This window comes from Nerophis lumbriciformis, linkage group LG15 (genome assembly GCF_033978685.3).
Source record: "Nerophis lumbriciformis linkage group LG15, RoL_Nlum_v2.1, whole genome shotgun sequence".
Classification (NCBI taxonomy): Eukaryota; Metazoa; Chordata; class Actinopteri; order Syngnathiformes; family Syngnathidae; genus Nerophis; species Nerophis lumbriciformis.
Genome location: NC_084562.2, coordinates 29,742,501 through 29,769,366, shown reverse-complemented (window position 1 = coordinate 29,769,366; position 26,866 = coordinate 29,742,501). Strand labels below are relative to the sequence as shown.

At 39.6% G+C, this 26,866-nt stretch overlaps 1 protein-coding gene across 3 annotated transcripts in view; it reads right to left on the bottom strand.

The window, feature by feature from the left end:
* Positions 1-9,871: 9,871 nt before the first annotated feature.
* Positions 9,872-26,866, bottom strand: part of rbms1a (RNA binding motif, single stranded interacting protein 1a) — a 78,572-nt gene continuing 61,577 nt past the window's right edge. Inside the window, exons 10-14 of one of the 3 annotated variants that reach the window (XM_061974608.2) lie at positions 24,301-24,351; positions 19,520-19,621; positions 12,896-12,964; positions 12,468-12,542; positions 9,920-10,216 (exon numbers count right to left, since the gene is read on the bottom strand). In XM_061974608.2, the coding sequence (XP_061830592.1) occupies positions 12,474-12,542; positions 12,896-12,964; positions 19,520-19,621; positions 24,301-24,351 (291 nt within the window). In that variant the 3' untranslated portion in view covers positions 9,920-10,216; positions 12,468-12,473. Of the gene's footprint in view, positions 10,217-12,467; positions 12,543-12,895; positions 12,965-19,519; positions 19,622-24,300; positions 24,352-26,866 lie in introns of all 3 variants that reach the window. The other 2 variants (XM_061974610.2, XM_061974611.2) reach the window with 2 other exon arrangements.

Here is a 26,866-nt window from a genome sequence, read left to right as displayed (position 1 = left end):
TAATATTATATTTGTTTAATTACTGATTTGTATCACACTAAATAAATCATATTATATGTGTTTAATTACTGATATTTATCACACTAAATAAATAATATTATATTTGTTTAATTACTGATATGTATCACACTAAATAAATAATATTATATTTGTTTAATTACTGATATTTATAAGACTAAATAAATAATATATTTGTGTAATTACTGATATTTATAAGACTAAATAAATAATATATTTGTGTAATTACTGATATGTATCACACTAAATAAATAATATTATATTTGTTTTATTACTGATATGTGTCACACTAAATAAATAATCTTATATTTGTTTAATTACTAATATCTATCACAATAAATAAATAATATTATATTTGTTTAATTACTGATATTTATAAGACTAAAAAAATAATATTATATGTGTTAATTACTGATATGTATCACACTAAGTAAATAATATTATATTAGTTTAATTACTGATATTCATAACACTAAATAAATAATATTATATTTGTTTAATTACTGATATGTATCACACTAAATAAATAATATATTTGTTTATTTACTAATATGCATCACACTAAATAAATAATAGATGTGTTAATTACTGATATTTATAAGACTAAAATAATATTGTATTTGTTTAATTACTGATATGTATCACACTAAATAGATAATATTATATTTGTTTAATTATTGATATTTATAAGACTAAATAAATAATATTATATTTGATTAATTACTGATATGTATCACACTAAATAAATAATATTATATTTGATTAATTACTGATATGTATCACACTAAATAAATAATATTGTATTTGTTTAAATACTGATATTTATAAGACTAAATAAATAATATTATATTTGTTTAATTACTGATATTCATAACACTAAATAAATTATATTATATTAGTTTAATTACTCATATTTATAGGACTAAATAAATATTATATTATTTGTTTAATTACTGATATTTATAACACTAAATAAATAATATTATATTAGTTTAATTACTCATATTTATAAGACTAAATAAATAATATTATATTATTTGTTTAATTACTGATATGTATCACACTAAATAAATAATATTATGTGTTAAATACTGATATGTATTCCACTAAATAAATAATACTACACGTGTTGACAGAGGGATATTTAATAAATAAATCATATTTGAGTGTCTAACCTTGGACTTTCTCAGGGGATCAGGATCATGTTTCCTGTCAGCTGTGCTGCTCGCACATATTTTCTATCTTCATGCCATTAACTCAGGAATGTGATTGACATCTGTTGGGAGATGTGTGTGTGTGTGTGTGTGTGTGTGTGTGTGTGTGTGTGTGTGTGTGTGTGTGTGTGTGTGTGTGTGTGTGGTGCCTCGGTGTCTCAGGACTGAGTCACAGATGAGTTTGAGGCTCAGAGAGAATTAAAAAGTCAGAAATAGTCGAGCAGGAAAGTTTTTAGTGATGCGATCATACTTTTCTTCTTCTTACTGACCGGAAGTCAGACTTTGTCACAATAATAATAATAATATCACTTATTGTCACAATAATAATAATAATATCACTTATTGTTGTTATTGTTGTGTGCTTGTTGTTTTCTTCTTCTCACGCACCGGAAGTAAGACTTTGTCATAATAATATCACTTATTGTTGTTATTGTTGTGTCACACATTAATTGTTGTTTGTCAGCATGCTGCTACACAGCGCCCTCTGCTGGACGACAACATGTCAACAACACAACACATCAATGATACAACTCTGCACAAGGAGTGTTGTAATGTCAACAACACAACACATCAACTATATATATATATATATATATATATATATATATATATATATATATATATATATGTATGTGTGGGGGAAAAAAATCACAAGACTATTTCATCTCTACAGGCCTGTTTCATGAGGGGGGGTACCCTCAATCATCAGGAGATTTTAATGGGAGCATTCACATACCATGGTTTACATAGGGCACAGAGTGGGTGGGTACAGGCTGGCGTAGGGGCGTGGTGATTGGCTCATGTGTTACCTAGGAGGTGTTTCCGTCTGTGGCGGCATGTTGTTACAATTTCGCTGCGCTTGTTGAGGGATGACAGGTCTGGACGGTAAATAATAAACAGTTTCTCTTTCAAGCATAGGTTGCATCTTTTATTACCACTATTGTAAGGTGTGCTGGATGCAAGAATTTGCCATGTTATTGAATATTCAACATTATTGTCGTTGAGGTCCCAAATGTGTTTGCTGAGTTCTGTGGTATTCCGCAGGTTTTGGTTCCTGAAAGAAGCCTTGTGATTGTTCCATCTGGTTTTGAATTCTCCCTCGGTTAATCCTACATATGTGTCGGATGTGTTAATGTCCTTGCGTATTACCTTAGATTGGTAGACAACTGATGTTTGTAAGCACCCCCCGTTGAGAGGGCAATCAGGTTTCTTTCGACAGTTACAGCCTTTGTTGGTTTTGGAGTCGCTCTGTCCGGGGGCCGACGGCTCATTTGCAATTGTTTTGTTGTGGTTTGAGATGATTTGTCGTATATTGTTCATACAGCTGTAGCTCAATTTAATGTTGTTCTTGTTGAATACTTTTCTTAGGGTGTTGTCTTTGGGAAAGTGTTTGTCAATCAGATTGAGGAATTTGTGTCCAATGTTAGTTGAGACGTTTTTGCTGTATGGGGGGTTGTACCAGCTGATGTCGTTTCGTTTTCTGTTCTTTTTTGGCTGGTTTCCTGGCGTGGGTTCATAGGTGAGGGTGAAATTGTATCCGCTTTCAGCAAAAAAAGAACAATGCAACATTTGACGTCACTATGGGAAGTTTTGACGGAGCAGAAACGTGTGAACTCGTTGGGAGTTTCCTCCTCTCCCAGCTCGCTAGCCTCAATCTGAACCTTGGTATTTACCGTGATGACGGACTGGCAGTGTGTCGCGCCTCGCCAAGGAGCAGCGAGAATACCAAGAAGCGCATATGCCAAATTTTCAAAGAGAACGGCCTACGGATCACGATTGAAGCCAACAAGCAAACCGTCAACTTCCTTGACGTCACTTTCAACCTGAGAAATAACAGCTACCAACCATTCACGAAACCCAACACAACACTCCAATACGTGCACCATGACAGCAACCACCCACCCACCACCACGAAAAGAATACCTACCGGAATTAATAAAAGGCTATCGATGCTGTCATCTAGCAAAGCTGAATTTGACCAAGCAGCCCCCCCGTACCAAAAAGCCCTTGATGAAAGCGGATACAATTTCACCCTCACCTATGAACCCACGCCAGGAAACCAACCAAAAAAGAACAGAAAACGAAACGACATCATCTGGTACAACCCCCCATACAGCAAAAACGTCTCAACTAACATTGGACACAAATTCCTCAATCTGATTGACAAACACTTTCCCAAAGACAACACCCTAAGAAAAGTATTCAACAAGAACAACATTAAATTGAGCTACAGCTGTATGAACAATATACGACAAATCATCTCAAACCACAACAAAACAATTGCAAATGAGCCGTCGGCCCCCGGACAGAGCGACTCCAAAACCAACAAAGGCTGCAACTGTCGAAAGAAACCTGATTGCCCTCTCAACGGGGGGTGCTTACAAACATCAGTTGTCTACCAATCTAAGGTAACACGCAAGGACATTAACACATCCGACACATATGTAGGATTAACCGAGGGAGAATTCAAAACCAGATGGAACAATCACAAGGCTTCTTTCAGGAACAAAAACCTGAGAAATACCACAGAACTCAGCAAACACATTTGGGACCTCAAAGACAATAATGTTGAATATTCAATAACATGGCAAATTCTTGCATCCAGCACACCTTACAATAGTGGTAATAAAAGATGCAACCTATGCTTGAAAGAGAAACTGTTTATTATTTACCGTCCAGACCTGTCATCCCTCAACAAGCGCAGCGAAATTGTATCAGCATGGCGCCACAGACGGAAACACCTCCTAGGTAACACATGAGCCAATCACCACGCCCCTACGCCAGCCTGTACCCACCCACTCTGTGCCCTATATAAACCATGGTATGTGAATGCTCCCATTAAAATCTCCTGATGATTGAGGGAACCCCCCCCCTCATGAAACAGGCCTGTAGAGATGAAATAGTCTTGTGATTTTTTTCCCACACATACATATATATATATATATATATATATATATATATATATATATATATATATATATATATATATATATATATATATATATATATATATATATATATATATATATATATATATATATATATATATATACACACACACACAAGGCAACAAGATTTGTGAAGTTCTGGGGAAAAAAAACATCTCCAGGAATGAAACTTGGCTTTTTGTATATTGAGCACCTGAAAACTGACACATTCTAAGTAAAGTTAATCAATGAATCAAAATGATATCAAATAAAACTTAAAGTGACATCATGTTAGGAGTGTCCCCATACTACTTTTTTACTTTAGAAACCATACCAATTTTGGAGCCTTCAATGTTGGCCGATACTGAAAAGAATCAGGAATATTGCATACTTTAGTCGTGTGGACTGTTAGAAAATGTTTGATCAAGTGAGAGAACAATAATAGTAGCTTGGAAAAACACTAACCTATTTATTATTAACCCTCTAAAGTGGACTTATGCTGTCTTTAAGTTGAAGTGGAGTTGATTTGTTGTTGTTTTTGCTACACCTATAAATGTTATGTATTATGTGTGATATCAGGTGCGATATAATTTATTAATAATAATGAATCAAGTAAACTGAGGTAATAAGTTGAATGATGCAGACACGTTTGTTACTAGATACTTTCTAATATGCCTTGGAGACGTTGTACTTGTGAGTAATATGTAACTATAATTATTTGATACTGGATTATGTTGACAAATGTCACCTTTTATTGTTCAACCGATTGTGTGCTGAGATGTTGTGTAGCTGCCAGCTCCCATTTAACCTCTAGCCTAGCATGTTTACCTTTTCTAAATGACTTCAGTAAAATACACTCTGCAGGACTGCTTGTATCGCACACGATATCACACATACGTAAACACACTGAAAGACTGCTTGCATCTCACATGATACCACACACAAGTTGCAGGACTGCTTGTATCGCACATGATATCAAACACAAGTAAACACTCTGCAGGACTGTTTGTATCGCACATGATATCAAACACACATGTAAACACGCTGCAGGAACGCTTGTATCGCACATGATATCTCACATTCTACATGCAAGTGGACATGAAACATAAAAAGAGGACTGATAAAAAGCTGTATGTTTGTGTTGCAAATAAATAAAAAGGAGAGTTTGATCCATGAAGGAGCAGAAAATGTCAGAGAAAAGAAGTTTTTTATTGAGAATTGTTTGAAAGGAGAGAGCAAGGGCATGATTGTTGTCATGTTTCAGGTGTCAGGGCAAACAATGAGGATAAAAAAATGTACAAGATTGTGTTTTCTCTCAGCAATAAATGCAGAACATGAAATGACTTGCAGTAAAACACTGAAGTATTTCCTGTTGTGTACACGAATGGTTGAAGTAATACTTCAACACTGCACTACTTTTTCTTTCCACCTGTCAAAGTAGTTGTCATCTTCCAGGAAAAAAGGCAAGCAAACAACAAAAATCACTTTTCCCCACATTTGGCCACCAATTAATGTCAACAATGTTTTTCATTCTGCAAAGCAAACTAACAAGCGAGCGTGTCGCCGCGTAGCCGCTCACGAGCAGAGAGAAAGTGTCTTCTTACGCCAGCAAACATTTGGAAATCATTCATGACTTGGGGGGAAAATATTAGGAAAAAAAAAAGTATTTGTAACCAATTCAACATTTAAAAAAGATATGGAAAAATACTCAGTTTGTACAAAAAAAAAAACCACCAAATAGAATGGATTTGAAGGTAAAAACTAATATTTTAAACAAAAACAATGGATTTGTAAATAAAATAAAAAAAAGATTCAAACAAGATTTGTAACCACAAATGGAATATAATTTAAAAAAATAAGGGATTTGTACAAAAAAAAAAAGTGTATTATAATAATAATACCAAACTTAAAAAAACATTTTAAATAAAAATACTGAAATTGTAAATAAATTTCAAATACTTTTATTCAAAACCAAAATACTTATTATTTTATTTTATTTTAACTAAAGGCTTAGTGGCCACATGCGTGGACAGCATCTTTAAGCTCTTATTTCCAAAATTGTGTACACTACTGAATTGGGGTCTTATGGCCACTTATGTGCACACTTATACTGCCATCTGGTGGTGTAAGAAGAGTATAACATACAATGCAATTTGGGGGGGGGGGGGAAGTGTAAAAATAAGAATTAGCATGTCACTAAACATGAAGTACACATTTGTGTACTTATGGACTAAGTACATCATATCAAAAGATGATTCTTAGTTTTTATTCTAATTAGGGTCCAATAAGCCCAAATAGCAAAGACAAAAAAAAAAAAAAGCATGTAAACAAACAGCTTGGGCCTTAAATCAAAAATTGTCACGAAACAATAACTTTAGTTTTCCATTTTTTACTAATCTTTTTGTTGTTGTTCCGAATCCACTTCAATCTTGTGGGCGGAGCTTATCTCCACTGATTACTGATTACTTACACCCTCCCTGGTTTTTTTTTCCAATTACCGTATTTTTCGGACTATAAGTTGCAGTTTTTTTCATAGTTTGGCCGGGGGTGCGACTTATACTCAGGAGCCACTTATGTGTGAAATGATGAACACATTATAATAATATTGATCTCATTCACGTAAGAGACTAGACGTATAAGATTTCATGGGATTTAGTGACAGATTGTATAGCATGTTCTATATGTTATAGTTATTTGAATGACTCTTACCATAATATGTTACGTTAACATACCAGTTGGTTATTTATGCCTCATATAACGTACACTTATTCAGCCTGTTGTTCACTATTCTTCATTTATTAGGGACCGAGTCCCTTTGGGACAGAGGACCCTAGTGTATTTCTAGCGTTTTATTATTATACCGCCACCTCTTTGAGCTGTAATTTGACGCCCTTAACATGCTTCAAAACTCACCAAATTAGACACATCAGGACTGGCAAAAAATTGCGATCTAATCAAAAAATCAAACCCCAAAACTCAGAATTGCACTCTAGCACCCCCTAGGAAGAAAACACAGACAAAACTGCCTGTAACTCCCAGTAGGAATGTCGTAGAGACATGAAACAAAAACCTCTATGTAGGTCTCACTTAGACCTATATTTCATACACTGACAACCCCCAGCAAAAATCAACAAGAAGTTTGCAATTCCCCCTTCAAAACAAAAGTTGTGTAAAAACAGTCACCTTTTTTCAAACATTATCTCCTCTGAGCGCGTTTGTCGTGTCGGCTTCAAATGAGCACAGGAGAGAGATTGAACCCTTCTGATTAAAAGTAGATGAAAAAGTTTTAATTACTGCTCTGGTTTGGATTTTATGAGCCCTCAAAGTCGGTCCCATTTATCGCTGCTTGCAGCTTTAATTTATTTTAAATTGCCTTTCAAATGTCTATTCTTGGTGTTGGCTTTTATCAAATAAATTTCCCCCAAAAATGCAACTTATACTCCAGTGCGACTTATATATATATATTTCCTTCTTTATTATGCATTTTCGGCCGGTGCGACTTATACTCCGGAGCGATTTATACTCCGAAAAATACGGTACAGTTCTTTATTTTTTTTAATCTGTTAGTTTTGTTCACATTTGTTTGTTTGTTTGCATAAAAAGACATATTTCTCCCCAAAGTCACGTGACTTCTAAAAACGTCTTGTCACTCATTCAAATCCGGTTTTGTTGTTGTTCCAAATCGACTTCAAGCGTGTGGGCGGGGCTTATGTAGAAGTCTATTTATTGGCCAGTCCTGATTACTGATTATTTCCATCCTTTCTGTTTTTGTCCATTTTGAATTTGAGATGCGTTATTTTTGTTTACAATTTGTTTGTTTGCATAAAAAGACATTTCTCCCCGTGGTCATGTGACTTGTGAAAACGTCTCGTCTAGGGATGTCCGATAATGGCTTTTTTGCCGATATCCGATATTGTCCAACTCTTAATTACCGATACCGATATCAACCGATACCGATATATACAGTTGTGGAATGAACACATTATTATGCCTAATTTGGACAACCAGGTATGGTGAAGATAAGGTCCTTTTTAAAAAAAAAAATGAAATAAAATAAGATGCATAAATTAAAAACATTTCCTTGAATAAAAAAGAAAGTAAAACAATATAAAAACAGTTACATAGAAAATGTTTTTAAATTATTTATCTTATTTTATTTGATTAATTTTTTAAAAAAAAGGACCTTATCTTCACCATACCTGGTTGTCCAAATTAGGCATAATAATGTGTTCATTCCACAACTGTATATATCGGTGTTGGTGCACTAATTGTAAGTGTATCTTGTGTTTTTTATGTTGATTTAATAAAAAAATTAAAATTAAAATTAAAAAACGATACCGATAATTTCCGCTATTATCGGACATCTCTAGTCTTGTCACGCCTTCAAATCTTTTTTCTTTTTTTGCATAAGCAAGTGAAGAAGGTGTGGAAGTTTGACCTCCAATAAGTGAGAAAGAGGAGAAATAAGTCAAGTTGTGAAACTAAAGTCAAGTCACTAAGTGGGAAACAAAAACAGAAGCGATGACAAATTTTAAAAAAAAAAAGGGAGGAAGAAGAGTCGCTGCAAAAGGTTGAAGTCCGAGTCAGCCAGCAGCTCCTTGAGCAAGGCTTTTTGTTCCGTAGTCGGCGTCGCTGCTGAGGGCTTTACCTGCAAACCCGCCAGCAGCAGCATGAGACTGAGAACCATGAGGTAGATCGGCGGCCACGCGGACCACGAGAGGAACTTCTAGAAGGTCAACAAAGCACAGCCACACAGGAAAGCTTCGTCTTATTCCAAAAAGAGAGAAAAAAAAAAAAAGCAAAGAGAAGGAAAAAAAAAAGGAGTAAATTGCTCTCTGAGTTTAGTTTTTGTGTTGTATTGCAGGTGGACTCCATTATTGCTACCAGCATGTGGATAGCATCACTAAGGGAACATGAGACCTGATCTGGAGTTGGAAGATGTTGGTGGAGGAAGGCACCTTCTAATCATGGATCTGCACCCACACACACCTGCATGGACTCACACACACCTGCATGGACTCACACACACCTGCATGGACTCACACACACCTGCATGGACTCACACACACCTGCATGGACTCACACACACCTGCATGGACTCACACGCACCTGCATGGACTCACACGCACCTGCATGGACTCACACGCACCTGCATGGACTCACACGCACCTGCATGGACTCACACACACCTGCATGGACTCACACGCACCTGCATGGACTCACACGCACCTGCATGGACTCACACGCACCTGCATGGACTCACACACACCTGCATGGACTCACACGCACCTGCATGGACTCACACGCACCTGCATGGACTCACACGCACCTGCATGGACTCACACGCACCTGCATGGACTCACACACACCTGCATGGACTCACACACACCTGCATGGACTCACACACACCTGCATGGACTCACACACACCTGCATGGACTCACACACACCTGCATGGACTCACACGCACCTGCATGGACTCACACACACCTGCATGGACTCACACACACACCTGCATGGACTCACACGCACCTGCATGGACTCACACACACCTGCATGGACTCACACACACCTGCATGGACTCACACGCACCTGCATGGACTCACACGCACCTGCATGGACTCACACACACCTGCATGGACTCACACACACCTGCATGGACTCACACACACCTGCATGGAGTCTGGAGGTCACACATAAAGGAAGTAGAAAAGCATAAAACCTGGATGGGGGGGGGCCTCATGCATTAAAAATCACATCATACTGTGGGGGGGGGGGGGGGGGGGGGAGGAGGGGGCGTGTCCTCTGGAATTTTGTTGGAGAATCCTTCTTGAGAAAAGAGAAAAGGATGAAGAGCACGTTGTTTCTTATCAAAATAAATCTATTTGTGTTGTTTTCGTGTGATTAGCCAACTGCTGCAGTGCTTGTTCTGTTCTTGTCACTGTCCTCCTTTTCCGCTCTTGCTTTTCCAACACAAGCGTCGGGCTGTGCAAAAACAGTTTGTGTGTGGTCCAATCAGAGAGAGGATGATGTCATCGCTCGCCGCCCGTCAGCCCGCCTGGAACACAGCAGAACTTTCTTCCTGATATTTCTCTTTCTAGGACTGTGATGGAAACACAATCACTTTCAAATGTTCCTCGGTTTGCATCTGAATCATGATTCTTATTCATTATGACTCTGAATCACTCTCAAATGTTCATGTTTTCACCACTAAAACAATGGGAGAAGATTGAAAAGATGTGTTTAGGGTCATACTTTGTACGTACAGTGGGGCAAAAAAAGTATTTAGTCAGCCACCGATTGTGCAAGTTCTCCCACTTAAAATGATGACAGAGGTCTGTAATTTTCATCATAGGTACACTTCAACTGTGAGAGACAGAATGTGGAAAAAAATCCAGGAATTCACATTGTAGGATTTTTAAAGAATTTATTTGTAAATTATGGTGGAAAATAAGTATTTGGTCAATAACAAAAATTCAACTCAACACTTTGTAATATAACCTTTGTTGGCAATAACAGAGGTCAAACGATTACTATAGGTCTTTACCAGGTTTGCACACACAGTAGCTGGTATTTTGGCCCATTCCTCCATGCAGATCTTCTCGAGAGCAGTGATGTTTTGGGGCTGTCGCCGAGCAACACAAACTTTCAACTCCCTCCACAGATTTTCTATGGGGTTGAGGTCTGGAGACTGGCTAGGCCACTCCAGGACTTTCAAATGCTTCTTACGGAGCCACTCCTTCGTTGCCCGGGCGGTGTGTTTGGGATCATTGTCATGCTGGAAGCTTTCATCTTCAAAGCTCTCACTGATGGAAGGAGGTTTTGGCTCAAAATCTCTCGATACATGACCCCATTCATTCTTTCCTTAACACGGATCAGTCGGCCTGTCCCCTTAGCAGAAAAACAGCCCCAAAACATGATGTTTCCACCCCCATGCTTCACAGTAGGTATGGTGTTCTTGGGATGCAACTCAGTATTCTTCTTCCTCCAAACACGACGAGTTGAGTTTATACCAAAAAGTTCTATTTTGGTTTCATCTGACCACATGACATTCTCCCAATCCTCTGCTGTATCATCCATGTGCTCTCTGGCAAACTTCAGACGGGCCTGGACATGCACCGGCTTAAGCAGGGGGACACGTCTGGCACTGCAGGATTTGATTCCCTGTCGGCGTAGTGGGTTACTGATGGTAACCTTTGTTACTTTGGTCCCAGCTCTCTGCAGGTCATTCACCAGGTCCCCCCGAGTGGTTCTGGGATTTTTGCTCACCGTTCTCATGATCATTTTGACCCCACGGGATGAGATCTTGCGTGGAGCCCCAGATCGAGGGAGATTATCAGTGGTCTTGTATGTCTTCCATTTTCTGATAATTGCTCCCACAGTTGATTTTTTCACACCAAGCTGCTTGCCTATTGTAGATTCACTCTTCACAGTCTGGTGCAGGTCTACAATTCTTTTCCTGGTGTCCTTCGACAGCTCTTTGGTCTTGGCCATAGTGGAGTTTGGAGTCTGACTGTTTGAGGCTGTGGACAGGTGTCTTTTATACAGATAACCAGTTCAAACAGGTGCCATTAATACAGGTAACGAGTGGAGGACAGAAGAGCTTCTTAAAGAAGAAGTTACAGGTCTGTGAGAGCCAGAGATCTTCCTTGTTTGAAGTGACCAAATACTTATTTTCCACCATAATTTACAAATAAATTATTTAAAATTCCTACAATGTGAATTCCTGGATTTTTTTTCCACATTCTGTCTCTCACAGTTGAAGTGTACCTATGATGAAAATTACAGACCTCTGTCATCATTTCTGTGGAGGGAGTTGAAAGTCCGTGTTGCTCGGCGACAGCCCCAAAACATCACTGCTCTCGAGAAGATCTGCATGGAGGAATGGGCCAAAATACCAGCTACTGTGTGTGCAAACCTGGTAAAGACCTATAGTAATCGTTTGACCTCTGTTATTGCCAACAAAGGTTATATTACAAAGTATTGAGTTGAATTTTTGTTATTGACCAAATACTTATTTTCCACCATAATTTACAAATAAATTCTTTAAAATTCCTACAATGTGAATTCCTGGATTTTTTTTCACATTCTGTCTCTCACAGTTGAAGTGTACCTATGATGAAAATTACAGACCTCTGTCATCATTTCAAGTGGGAGAACTTGCACAATCGGTGGCTGACTAAATACTTTTTTGCCCCACTGTACATGTGTCATGTGTCATGTGTCGTACGTGACTGTAGATCATGTGACTGATAAGAATTGAAGATTATTCTACATGTCCCTGGTAATGTGATTATTATTTACTGTACCTGTGGTTACTTGCTGAGCTGACTGTAAGGGGAGGAGTTGTTGGAAGAATCCACCTGCTGGGGCGTGTTGTTCTCCTGGAAACCAAAACATGTTTATTCATTCAACACGGGAGAAAAATGATGGTCAATTCTGGATTCAAAAGGTGAATAATATCAAATCTGCAATGGCACATGTGAAGATGTTTGCAGCACAAACAAATAGGACAATTTTGGGGAGATGTTGACATAGTCATGATTAATAACGTGTTAATTACACGTCAATAACATGAAATCATAAAACAATAATACTTGGAATGGCGCAAACAAAATGTTTTGCAGCACAAAGTATTGGGACGTCATGTCAAGCCTATTTGTTCATGAAGGTGAAAAAGGTGCTGAAGTAGAATGTGCTGCTTGAAGAAGATGTTGAAGAGTTAAAGTGAACGTACCGCTGGTGCAGGCAGGGAAGTGTACTGTGGCATGTAAGCACCGTGAACCCCCGCGTTGGCAGCAATGTACTGGAATTATATCAACATCATCATGTTATCTTCTCTCTATATACAGACATACATATACATATATACATATATATATATATATATGTATATATATATGTATATAGAGTATATATATATATACATATATATACTCTATATACATATACATATATGTGTATACATATATATACATATATACAGTATGTATATAAACATGTATATATTTACATACATATATACATACATATATATATATATATATATAAACATACATATATATACATACATACAGTATATATTAGGGGTGTGGGAAAAATAGATTCGAATTCGAATCGCGATTCTCACGTTGTGCGATTCAGAATCGATTCTCATTTTTAAAAAATCTATTTTTTTAAATTTATTAAAAAAAAAAAAAATTGTATTAATCAATCCAACAAAACAATACACAGCAATACCATAACAATGCAATCCAATTCTATGATGGTGCAGCATGATATGAGCATAAAGAACCAATCGTGCACGCCGGAGGACACGACGTCCACAGTCTCCAAAAACAATTTGAAATGTGGACTCGTCAGACCACAGAACACTTTTCCACTTTGTATCAGTCCATCTTAGATGAGCTCAGGCCCAGCGAAGCCGACGGCGTTTCTGGGTGTTGTTGATAAACGGTTTTCGCCTTGCATAGGAGAGTTTTAACTTGCACTTACAGATGTAGCAACCGACTGTAGTTACTGACAGTGGGTTTCTGAAGTGTTCCTGAGCCCATGTGGTGATATCCTTTACACACTGATGTCGCTTGTTGATGCAGTACAGCCTGAGGGATGGAAGGTCACGGGCTTAGCTGCTTACGTGCAGTGATTTCTCCACATTCTCTGAACCCTTTGATGATATTACGGAGCGTAGATGGTCCATCCATCCATCCATCTTCTTCCGCTTATCCGAGGTCGGGTCGCGGGGTCAGCAGCCTCAGCAGGGAAGCCCAGACTTCCCTCTCCCCAGCCACTTCGTCCAGCTCCTCCCGGGGGATCCCGAGGCGTTCCCAGGTCAGCCGGGAGACATAGTCTTCCCAACGTGTCCTGGGTCTTCACCGTGGCCTCCTACCGGTCGGACGCGCCCTAAACACCTCCCAAGGGAGGCGTTCGGGTGGCATCCTGACCAGATGCCCGAACCACCTCATCTGGCTCCTCTCCATGTGGAGGAGCAGCGGCTTTACTTTGAGCTCCCCCCGGATGACAGAGCTTCTCACCCTATCTCTAAGGGAGAGACCCGCCACCCGGCGGAGGAAACTCATTTGGGCCGCTTGTACCCGTGATCTTGTCCTTTCGGTCATGACCCAAAGCTCATGACCATAGGTGAGGATGGGAACGTAGATCGACCGGTAAATTGAGAGCTTTGCCTTCCGGCTCGGCTCCTTCTTCACCACAACGGATCGATACAGCGTCCACATTACTGAAGACGCCGCACCGATCCGCCTGTCGATCACACGATCCACTCTTCCCTCACTCGTGAACAAGACTCCGAGGTACTTGAACTCCTCCACTTGGGGCAAGATCTCCTCCCCAACCCGGAGATGGCACTCCACCCTTTTCCGGGCGAGAACCATGGACTCGGACTTGGAGGTGCTGATTCTCATCCCAGTCGCTTCACACTCGGCTAAGAACCGATCCAGTGAGAGCTGAAGATCCTGGCCAGATGAAGCCATCAGGACCACATCATCTGCAAACAGCAGAGACCTAATCCTGCAGCCACCAAACCAGATACCCTCAACGCCTTGACTGCGCCTAGAAATTCTGTCCATAAAAGTTCAGAACAGAATGGGTGACAAAGGGCAGCCTTGGCGGAGTCCAACCCTCACTGGAAACGTGTCCGACTTACTACCGGCCATGCGGACCAAGCTCTGGCACTGATCATACAGGGAGCGGACTGCCACAATCAGACAGTCCGATACCCCATACTCTCTGAGCACTCCCCACAGGACTTCCCGGGGTACACAGTCGAATGCCTTCTCCAAGTCCACAAAGCACATGTAGACTGGTTGGGCAAACTCCCATGCACCCTCAAGGACCCTGCTGAGAGTACAGAGCTGGTCCACAGTTCCACCACCAGGACAAAAACCACACTGTTCCTCCTGAATCCGAGGTTCGACTATCCGGCGTAGCCTCCTCTCCAGTACACCTGAATAGACCTTACCGGGAAGGCTGAGGAGTGTGATCCCACGATAGTTGGAACACACCCGCCGGTTCCCCTTCTTAAAGAGAGGAACCACCACCCCGGTCTGCCAATCCAGAGGCACCGCCGCCGATGTCCACGCAATGTTGCAGAGTCTTGTCAACCAAGACAGCCCCACAGCATCCAGAGCCTTAAGGAACGGATCTCATCCACCCCCGGGGCCTTGCCACCGAGGAGCTTTTTAACTACCTCAGCAACCTCAGCCCCAGAAATAGGAGAGCCCACCACAGACTCCCCAGGCACTGCTTCCTCATAGGAAGACGTGCTGGTAGGATTGAGGAGGTCTTCGAAGTATTCCCTCCACCGATCCACAACATGCGCAGTCGAGGTCAGCAGAACACCATCCTCACCATACACGGTGTTGACACTGCACTGCTTCCCCTTCCTGAGGCGGCGGATGGTGGTTCAGAATCGCTTCGAAGCCGTCCGGAAGTCGTTTTCCATGGCTTCCTCCAAACTCCTCCCATATCCGAGTTTTTGCCTCCGCGTCCGCTGAAGCCGCACACCGCTTGGCCTGTCGGTACCTGTCTGCTGCCTCCGGAGTCCTATGAGCCAAAAGAGCCCGATAGAACTCTTTCTTCAGCTTGACGGCATCCCTTACCAGCGGGTTCTAGGATTACCGCCACGACAGGCACCAACCACCTTGCGGCCACAGCTCCAATCGGCCGCCTCGACAATAGAGGTAAGAAACATGGTCCACTCGGACTCAATGTCCAGCGCCTCCCTCGTGACATGTTCTAAGTTCTTCCGGAGGTGGGAATTGAAACTCTCTCTGACACAAGTGTTAAAAATAATTCATACATTTATTTATTTATTTTTTTACTTTCAACGCTTAAATCTCTCAATCAACTTCAGATCTACCGTCAATTATTCGTTTTTATTATTATTACTTCTGTTAGTTTTTTTGTACGCCCTTTTTGTCAGAGAAAAATGTTTCTTTTACAAAGTAAACACACAAAATATGCAATATTTTCCCATAAAAATATTTCAAAGTGTAATATTTGATGTGAAGTAAAATACAGCCTTAAATAGGTCAATAACTCATAACATTAATTTTAATTAGTTAAAAAAATGTACTAAAATTCTGAGCGATGTAAAAGCCCATCCCCACTAAAAAAAGTGTTAAAAATAATTCATATATATTTTTTTTTTAACTTTCAACGCTTAAATCTCTCCATCAACTTCAGAACTACTGTCAATTATACATTTTTACTACTTTTATTTTTCTTTGTTTTATTTTATGCCCTTTTTGTCAGAGATCAAAGCACAAAATATGCAATATTTTCCCATAAAAATATTTAAAAGTGTAATATTTGATGTGAAGTCATTGTAGCCTTAAATATGTCAATAATTCATAACAACATTGATTTGGATTCATTATTATTTCTTGAACAATCAGTTAAAAAAATGATTCTGAGAGATCTAAAAGCCCATCCCCACTAATACAAGTGTTAAAAATAATTCATACATTTATTTATTTATTTTTTTACTTTCAACGCTTAAATCTCTCAATCAACTTCAGAACTATTATTCGTTTTTATTATTATTACTTCTGTTAGTTTTTTTGTACGCCCTTTTTGTCAGAGAAAAATGTTTCTTTTACAAAGTAAACACACAAAATATGCAATATTTTCCCATAAAAATATTTCAAAGTGTAATATTTGATGTGAAGTAAAATACAGCCTTAAATAGGTCAATAACTCATAACATTAATTTTAATTAGTTAAAAAAATGTACTAAAATTCTGAGCGATGTAAAAGCCCATCCCCACTAAAAAAAGTGTTAAAAATAATTCATATATATATATTTTTTTAACTTTCAACGCTTAAATCTCTCCATCAACTTCAGAACTACTGTCAATTATAAATTTTTACTACTATTATTTTTCTTTGTTTTATTTTATGCCCTTTTTGTCAGAGAACAAAGCACAAAATATGCAATATTTTCCAATAAAAATATTTCAAAGTGTAATATTTGATGTGAAGTCATTGTAGCCTTAAATAGGTCAATAATTCATAACAATATTGATTTTGATGCACTATTATTTCTTGAGCAATGACATCAAGGGTTGGAATTGGGGGTTAAATCACCAAAAATGATTCCCGGGCGCGGCCACCGCTGCTGCCCACTGCTCCTCTCACCTCCCAGGATGTGAACAAGGGGATGGGTCGAATGCAGAGGACACATTTCACCACACCTAGTGTGTGTGTGACAATCATTGCTACTTTAACTTGAACTTAAATTAACTTTAAAAGAAAATAAACAGCCTGCATGGCTGCTTTGTGTTATTAGAGTCAACATTGCAACTTCTATTCATCCAACCATTTTCTACCGCTTGTCCCTTTTTAAGGTCGCGGGGGGTGCTGGAGCCTATCTCAGCTGCATTCGGGCGGAAGGCGGTGTACAACCTGGACAAGTCGCCACCTCATCACAGAACATTGCAACCTTTTCTCCTTAAATTTCACCTGTTTGCTCTTTTATTACCCTTACTAATTTAAATCCCACTAAAAATATTTCTGATCCAAAAGGGCTGATAGTAAACTTATTTTTAACACTTTCAACGCTGAAGTCTCAAGTCCGGATCAACTTCAGATCTATCGGTCGATGATACATTTTTATTATCTTTGTTTATCCTTTTTTTGTTAAAGAAACCTTTTTTTCATATGTCAAACACACCAAATATACAATGTTTTCTACAGAAAGTATTTCAATTGTAGCCTTAAATATGTCAATAATTCATAACAACATTGATTTGGATTCATTATTATTTCTTGAACAATCAGTTAAAAAAATGATTCTGAGAGATCTAAAAGCCCATCCCCACTAATACAAGTGTTAAAAATAATTCATACATTTATTTTAATTTTTTTTTACTTTCAACGCTTAAATCTCTCAATCAACTTCAGAACTACCGTCAATTATTCGTTTTTATTATTATTACTTCTGTTAGTTTTTTTGTACGCCCTTTTTGTCAGAGAAAAATGTGTTTTTTACAAAGTAAACACACAAAATATGCAATATTTTCCCCTAAAAATATTTCAAAGTGTAATATTTGATGTGAAGTAAAATACAGCCTTAAATAGGTCAATAACTCATAACATTAATTTTAATTAGTTAAAAAAATGTACTAAAATTCTGAGCGATGTAAAAGCCCATCCCCACTAAAAAAAGTGTTAAAAATAATTCATATATTTTTATTTTTTTAACTTTCAACGCTTAAATCTCTCCATCAACTTCAGAACTACTGTCAATTATAAATTTTTACTACTATTATTTTTCTTTGTTTTATTCTATGCCCTTTTTGTCAGAGAACAAAGCACAAAATATGCAATATTTTCCCATAAAAATATTTCAAAGTGTAATATTTGATGTGAAGTAAAATACAGCCTTAAATAGGTCAATAACTCATAACATTAATTTTAATTAGTTAAAAAAATGTACTAAAATTCTGAGCGATGTAAAAGCCCATCCCCACTAAAAAAAGTGTTAAAAATAATTCATATATTTATTTATTTTTAACTTTCAACGCTTAAATCTCTCCATCAACTTCAGAACTACTGTCAATTATACATTTTTACTACTATTATTTTTCTTTGTTTTATTTCATGCCCTTTTTGACAGAGAACAAAGCACAAAATATGCAATATTTTCCCATAAAAATATTTCAAAGTGTAATATTTGATGTGAAGTCATTGTAGCCTTAAATAGGTCAATAATTCATAACAATATTGATTTTGATGCACTATTATTTCTTGAGCAATGACATCAAGGGTTGGAATTGGGGGTTAAATCACCAAAAATGATTCCCGGGCGCGGCCACCGCTGCTGCCCGCTGCTCCCCTCACCTCCCAGGGGGAGAACAAGGGTGATGGGTCGAATGCAGAGGACACATTTCACCACACCTAGTGTGTGTGTGTGACAATCATTGCTACTTTAACTTGAACTTAAATTAACTTTAAAAGAAAATAAACAGCCTGCATGGCTGCTTTGTGTTATTAGAGTCAACATTGCAACTTCTATTCATCCAACCATTTTCTACCGCTTGTCCCTTTTTAAGGTCGCGGGGGGTGCTGGAGCCTATCTCAGCTGCATTCGGGCGGAAGGCGGGGTACAACCTGGACAAGTCGCTACCTCATCACAGAACATTGCAACCTTTTCTCCTTAAATTTCACCTGTTTGCTCCTTTATTACACCTTTTTAATGGTTTTTTTAATCGTACTTTAGAATGTGCTGGAAAATTAACTGCAGGACACCTAAAAAAAACCTCTAACTATGATTAATAATGAGTTAACTACGGACACAATCAATAATTGATTGCTAACAATGGAGGAGCGTTGCACTCACCGCTCCAGTGTTTCCTAAGGACAGCTGACCCATCTGCTGAGCGATCATGGCTGCAGGGTGCAGTGACATGGATGGATCCACAGAGGGCGACATTACCGGGGCCTGCAATACAAAGCAGACGTTTTACTGGAGATCACGTGGTGGAGTTGCTCCAATACAATCCACTTGACACAAGACAAATATGACATGGGATACACAGATGATGCACGGCTGGGCTACTTGCATCACATACACAAAGTAGTTAGATTCATAATGTGTGTGTGTGTGTGTGTGGAGTGTTTCCCAATAATAACATGCGGGGGAGGGGCAGACACTTGTTCCAGAGCAAAGCATCTGTTGGAAGAGTCAAAGAGTCACAAGACGCTTGCTGCTTCAGGCATTTCCTGCTCCATCCAGATAGAAGGACGGCTGCTGGAGGACCTGCCAGTCCTTCCAGGCTCTTCCAATACTAGCCCCCCCCCCCCAGACACACACACACACACACACACTTACAACATGCACGTACACGTTGTGTTTCCATTGATAAGGACAACATCCTGCTCTATTTGGGGGAAATGTAACTGTGTCATCGGAGCAGACAGAGTTCAAGTAATGACTTAGTGTGTTAGGACTGGGGTGGAGGAACACACCCACTTCCTGCACGCACACACACACACACACACACACACACACACACACACACACACACACACACACACACACACACACACACACACACACACACATTCTTGTATTTCTTACCTTCTTGAGACCTGAGAAAAATGCCTACCTCTTTAGGACCAGCCTTTCTAGATATATAAAGATGTGTATTTACAACATTGATAATATACACATACTATGCAAATATAAAAAAAGGTAAGCTTTTAGTTATTTTTGTGTAACTGTTTTTTTATATATGTATGTATGTATATATACATATGTATATATATATATATATATATATATACATATGTGTGTATATGTATATACATATGTGTGTATATATATATATATATATATACATATGTGTGTATACATATATATATATATATATATATATATATATATATATCCATCCATCCATCCATCCATCTTCTTCCGCTTATCCGAGGTCGGGTCGCGGGGGCAACAGCCTAAGCAGGGAAGCCCAGACTTCCCTCTCCCCAGCAGTTCGTCCAGCTCCTCCCGGGGGATCCCGAGGCGTTCCCAGGCCAGCCGGAAGACATAGTCTTCCCAACGTGTCCTGGGTCTTCCCCGTGGCCTCCTACCGGTCGGACGTGCCCTAAACACCTCCTTAGGGAGGCGCTCGGGTGGCATCCTGACCAGATGCCCAAACCACCTCATCTGGCTCCTCTCGATGTGGAGGAGCAGCAGCTTTACTTTGAGCTCCCCCGGATGACAGAGCTTCTCACCCTATCTCTAAGGGAGAGCCCCGCCACCCGGCGGATGAAACTCATTTGTACCCGTGATCTTGTCCTTTCGGTCATAACCCAAAGCTCATGACCATAGGTGAGGATGGGAACGTAGATCGACCGGTAAATTGAGAGCTTTGCCTTCCGGCTCAGCTCCTTCTTCACCACAACGGATCGATACAGCGTCCGCATTACTGAAGACGCCGCACCGATCCGCCTGTCCATCTCACGATCCACTCTTCCCTCACTCGTGAACAAGACTCCGAGGTACTTGAACTCCTCCACTTGGGGCAAGATCTCCTCCCCAACCCGGAGATGGCACTCCACCCTTTTCCGGGCGAGAACCATGGACTCGGACTTGGAGGTGCTGATTCTCATCCCAGTCGCTTCACACTCGGCTGCGAACCGATCCAGTGAGAGCTGAAGATCCTGGCCAGATGAAGCCATCAGGACCAAATCATCTGCAAAAAGCAGAGACCTAATCCTGCAGCCACCAAACCGGATCCCCTCAACGCCTTGACTGCGCCTAGGAATTCTGTCCATAAAAGTTCAGAACAGAATGGGTGACAAAGGGCAGCCTTGGCGGAGTCCAACCCTCACCGGAAACGTGTCCGACTTACTGCCGGCAATGCGGACCAAGCTCTGGCACTGATCATACAGGGAGCGGACCGCCACAATCAGACAGTCCGAAACCCCATACTCTCTGAGCACTCCCCACAGGACTTCCCGAGGGACACGGTCGAATGCCTTCTCCAAGTCCACAAAGCACATGTAGACTGGTTGGGCAAACTCCCATGCACCCTCAAGGACCCTGCCGAGAGTATAGAGCTGGTCCACAGTTCCACGACCAGGACGAAAACCACACTGTTCCTCCTGAATCCGAGGTTCGACTATCCGGCGTAGCCTCCTCTCCAGTACACCTGAAGAGACCTTACCGGGAAGGCTGAGGAGTGTGACCCCACGATAGTTAGAACACACCCTCCGGTTCCCCTTTTTAAAGAGAGGAACCACCACCCCGGTCTGCCAATCCAGAGGTACTGCCCCCGATGTCCACGCGATGCTGCAGAGTCTTGTCAACCAAGACAGCCCCACAGCATCCAGAGCCTTAAGGAACTCCGGGCGGATCTCATCCACCCCCGGGGCCTTGCCACCGAGGAGCTTTTTAACTACCTCAGCAACCTCAGCCCCAGAAATAGGAGAGCCCACCACAGACTCCCCAGGCACTGCTTCCTCATAGGAAGACGTGTTGGTGGGATTGAGGAGGTCTTCGAAGTATTCCCTCCACCGATCCACAACTTCCGCAGTCGAGGTCATATATATATATATATATATATATATATATATATGTATATATATTAGGGGTGTAACGGTACGTGTATTTGTATTGAACTGTTTCGGTACGGGGGTTCCGGTTCGGTTTGGAAGTGTACCGAACGAGTTTCCACACGAACATATTAAGTAGCGTAACGCACGTTGTGTAAACAATGCACACCGAGGCACAACACACGGCATACTAGCAGCTAACGGGCTAGGATAGACTGACCATACGTCCTCTTTTCACCGGACATGTCCTCTTTTGCGGAGCTGTCAGGGCGGAGTTTCTTAAATGCCTCAAATGTCCAGCATTTTGAGTTAGGGTTGCGTGTATTTTCAATGTACGTTCAGGGTTAAGAAGGGGTTAAAAACAAAACAAATTGTGCGCGCAGCATCGGTGAGGGAGGGGCAGAGACAGAGAGAGAGAGAGAGTTATGATAAACGCGCATGCGTCGCCAGGCTCTGCTTTTTATCCATAGATTTATCACATTTAATTTTTTATTATCTATAGCAGGGGTGTCAAAAGTGTGCCCCGGAGGCCATTTGCGGCCCACAGCTAATGTTTTAAAGGCCCACGGCACATTCTAAAAATACTATTCAAATAAACAAAAACATAACAAAAGTGAAATAAAAAAGCTTAAAGGTTAAATGTAATTTAGAAAAAGTTGCAATGTTGACTAATAAAACAAAGCTGTTTTTTTTTTTTTTTCAAACTTTAATTGCTCAAAACATAATATTGAATCAAAATCAATGTTATTATGACTTATTGACCTATCCAAGGTTCCCATTACTTCACATCAAATATTCCACTAAGAAAAAATATTTTTGGTGGAAGATTTTGCAATTTTGGTAAATAAATAACCCAAAAATTTATATTTTGTTGTTTTCTTACTGTACCGAAAATGAACCGAACCGTGACCTCTAAACCGAGGTACGTACTGAACCGAAATTTTTGTGTATCGTTACACCCCTAATATATATATATATATATGTATGTATATATATATATATACATATGTGTGTATATATATGTATATATATATATATATATATATATATATATACATACATATATCCCTGTGATGAGGTGGCGACTTGTCCAGGGTGTACTCCGCCTTCCGCCTGAATGCAGTTGAGATAGGCTCCAGCACCCCCCGCAACCCCGAAAGGGAAAAGTGGTAGAAAATGGATGGATGGATGGATGGTTTTTAATCTTCATTATTTACTTCAACTTATTACAGTGTGTCTCTATATACATATTTATTTATTTGTTTTAATTAATTTTGGCCAAATGGGGCGCATTTTAATTTCTTACACACACTTGTTATTACACATGTTGGCCAGAGGGGGAGCACTTCACATTTTTTACACACACACTTGTTATTTCATATATTGACCAGAAGGGGAGCACTTCACATTTTTACACACACTTGTTATTTCATATGTTGACCAGAGGGGGAGCACTTTTAAAAGCAACACAGTGAATTTGAAAAATCCCTCCTTTTTGGGATCACCCAAATTTTGATAGATGTCACCACCAGGGGGGGCAATCCAGCTGTAGAAGCTAACTGTTAATGGCCACTATAGTCTTAGTAGCGTAGTCTATTTGTTCATCCTATGGTCACATATGAGAGGCGGGTTGTCTTACGTCAGCACCGGAAGTCGTAAAATCAACCGTTCACCTGCCGGTTTATTTTAGGGATGAATAGGGAAGTCCTTCTTTAGCTGCCGTCTTGTTTTATCATATATTGCTGCCTTTGCAACCTGTCAATGTTTACTTTTGTACGCACATTAAATCAACAAAAAATCCTGATTTTAGAGCAATGTTCACGGACTCTAGTATTTGGCTCTCTATTAGATGCAATGGTTTTCTGTATTGGGACCATGATTTATGTCATCACTTGTTCAAACCTCCTCATATGGAAGATACTTTTCCTTCTTCATGTCTCAAGAAGGGTAGAAATACAAGAACACACACACACACACACACACACACACACACACACACACACACACACACACACACACACACACACGCGCGCACACAGTGTGACGTGTAAGTGCATGTTGCCTTACCGGGTGCTGCATGATATATGGCTGATGTGCCACCCAAGAATGACTCTGCACCTACACAAGAACAGGACAGACAAACCACAAGTGTTGTGCGTCAAAAACATCAATTGCGTGAATGCTGAAAAAAGGAACAAACGTTAGTCATCTTAAGCTCCAAGCGTGTGAGCACCCTTTGAGGGAAAAAAAAAAGAGTAAACCGACAAAAAAAGAGGAACATTTCTCTCAGCATGAAGTGCTAACATGCAAGCCCTGGAAGAAAATGTTGAAAATCAGGACTATATTTATACACTTTATTTACTTTTAGATTAATTCTCATCTACCGACCTCTTTTGGCTGTCGTTTTGACAACGATATGATAGGTTTCCGATGACGTCATCCGATGTCCGCCATCTTGTGTGTCAAAACTAAGCGAAGCGTGTTTGCTAACAAGGGTTGTCTCGATACCAATACTTTGGTACCGGTACCAAAATGTATTTCGACACTTCTGGATACTTTTCTAAATAAAGGGGACTACAAAAAATGGCATTATTGTTTTTATTTGAACAAAAAATCTTAGGGTACATGAAACATATGTTTAGGTTTGGCAACCTAACCGTTAAGCTAAAAAGCAAACTGGCCGGCATGCATAAAACGGCAATGAAAATCATAGGGAGGAAAGAATATGAGCCTATACGGAGCATCTATGAGCAGGCAGTTAGGAAAAAAGCTAAGAAAATTACTTCCAACTCACAACACCCACTCTTTCCTGAATATGGAACCCTGCCATCAGGGAGAAGACTCCGGGTCCCACTATGCAAATCTAACCGCCTTAAATTATCATTTGTCCCAGCCTCCATTAAGCTGACCAACAATGTGCAATAGAATTTTAATACATAGGTTAGCACTTTTTTTTAGCACATAGCACTTTAGCAGATAGCCCTTTAGAACTAAGCACTTTAGCACACAGCACTTTATCCATGAGCTCTAGTGAAATGCACATTGGTATTTTATCTTTATCTCCATACTGTAGATTTTATGCCTACATCAAAGTGCCACCTATGTCTATCAAGCTCCATGTTCTGATGTTTAAATGTTAGTTGTATGGTTGTGGTTGTGTCTGTGCTTGTGTTTTTGTTCTGTTGTTTTTGGGTATGTTAAGAAAGCAATGATGCACTGTGCCCAAGACAAATTTCCCCGCGGGGACAATAAAGTTGAACCTTGAACCTTGAACCTTGATTATTGCAATTTAGTCCTTAAATAAAATAGTGACCAAACTAGACAACTTGTCTTTTAGTAGTAAGTGAACAAACAAAGACTCCTAATTAGTCTATGCAGTAACATATTGTGTCATTTATACACCTATTATTTTGTACATATTATGAGGGACAAACTGTAAAAATTGATTATTAATCCACTTGTTCATTTACTGTTAATATCTGCTTATTTTCTGTTTCAACATGTTCCATCTACACTTCTGCTAAAATGTAATAATCACTTATTCTTCTCTTCTTTGATACTTGACATTAGTTTTGGATGATACCACACATTTAGGTATCGATCTGATACCGAGTACCGGTAGTTACAGGATCATACATTTTATTTAGTTTGGATCCTATTTGTTTTATATTGTAGTGGGTTTACATAATTCACCCACAAAACATTTGTTATTGTTAGCGTTCCGGTCTGACGGGTTTTCATGGGACACATTTCCGGTGTTGTGTGTCGCCCTGCTCACTGAACATTGTGGATATTATGAAAAAGGTCCAAACCCCATACAAAAATTCAAAATTACACCAATTTAATAGCGTGCATAATGGGAAAAGTGTAAAACACTTTGCACAATTATCCACGTTTGGCACATTTTAGCTGCTTGATTACAAAACTTTAAGAAGGTTATCACAGACGTAAACACGGTAGGAGTCCAATTTTCACATACTCTTATTATCAGTGGTCAAGCCTACTCTGCTGGCCTAACATAACCAGAAATCATCAACATAATTAAAGATAAAATATCTTTTTATTTACTTTCCCTAAATATGTAAAAGTATTCATATTCTCTTCATGTCATATTATGTTCCTTCCAGTGCTGTGGTTTTTAGTTTTAGTTTGTATCCAATCAGAATTCAGCTAGCTTATGTTGCCATGCTGTACCAAATCTGCCCGGGGCCTTCAGAATCAACAATGCGGGCGTCCGTGCACTGTATGTGAACGGGCACATACAGTTGATAGACAGTTGTGATAGCCAATCAGATCACAAGTTGTTGTTCTAGCTGGCCTCATGTTGAACGTGACATATACGCGTTCTGTGATTGGATACTCATCGGGATCGTTAGCGGATGAATTTGAGAACACATACAATTGATAGACAGTTGTGATAGCCAATCAGATCGCAAGTTGTTGACAGTAGCTGTTCTGTTACAACTAAAAGTTGTAAACTCTTGTTGTTAAAGTGTGTCATGCTTGTCATTTAATGAACATTGTTACGTGTGTATTTGTCACCATCATGTGGTCAGGGCAGTTAATATATCTTTGAGAAGTGTGTACTTTCAATCAAACGTTATTGACCGGAAGTTGCATAAGCCAAGCAGAG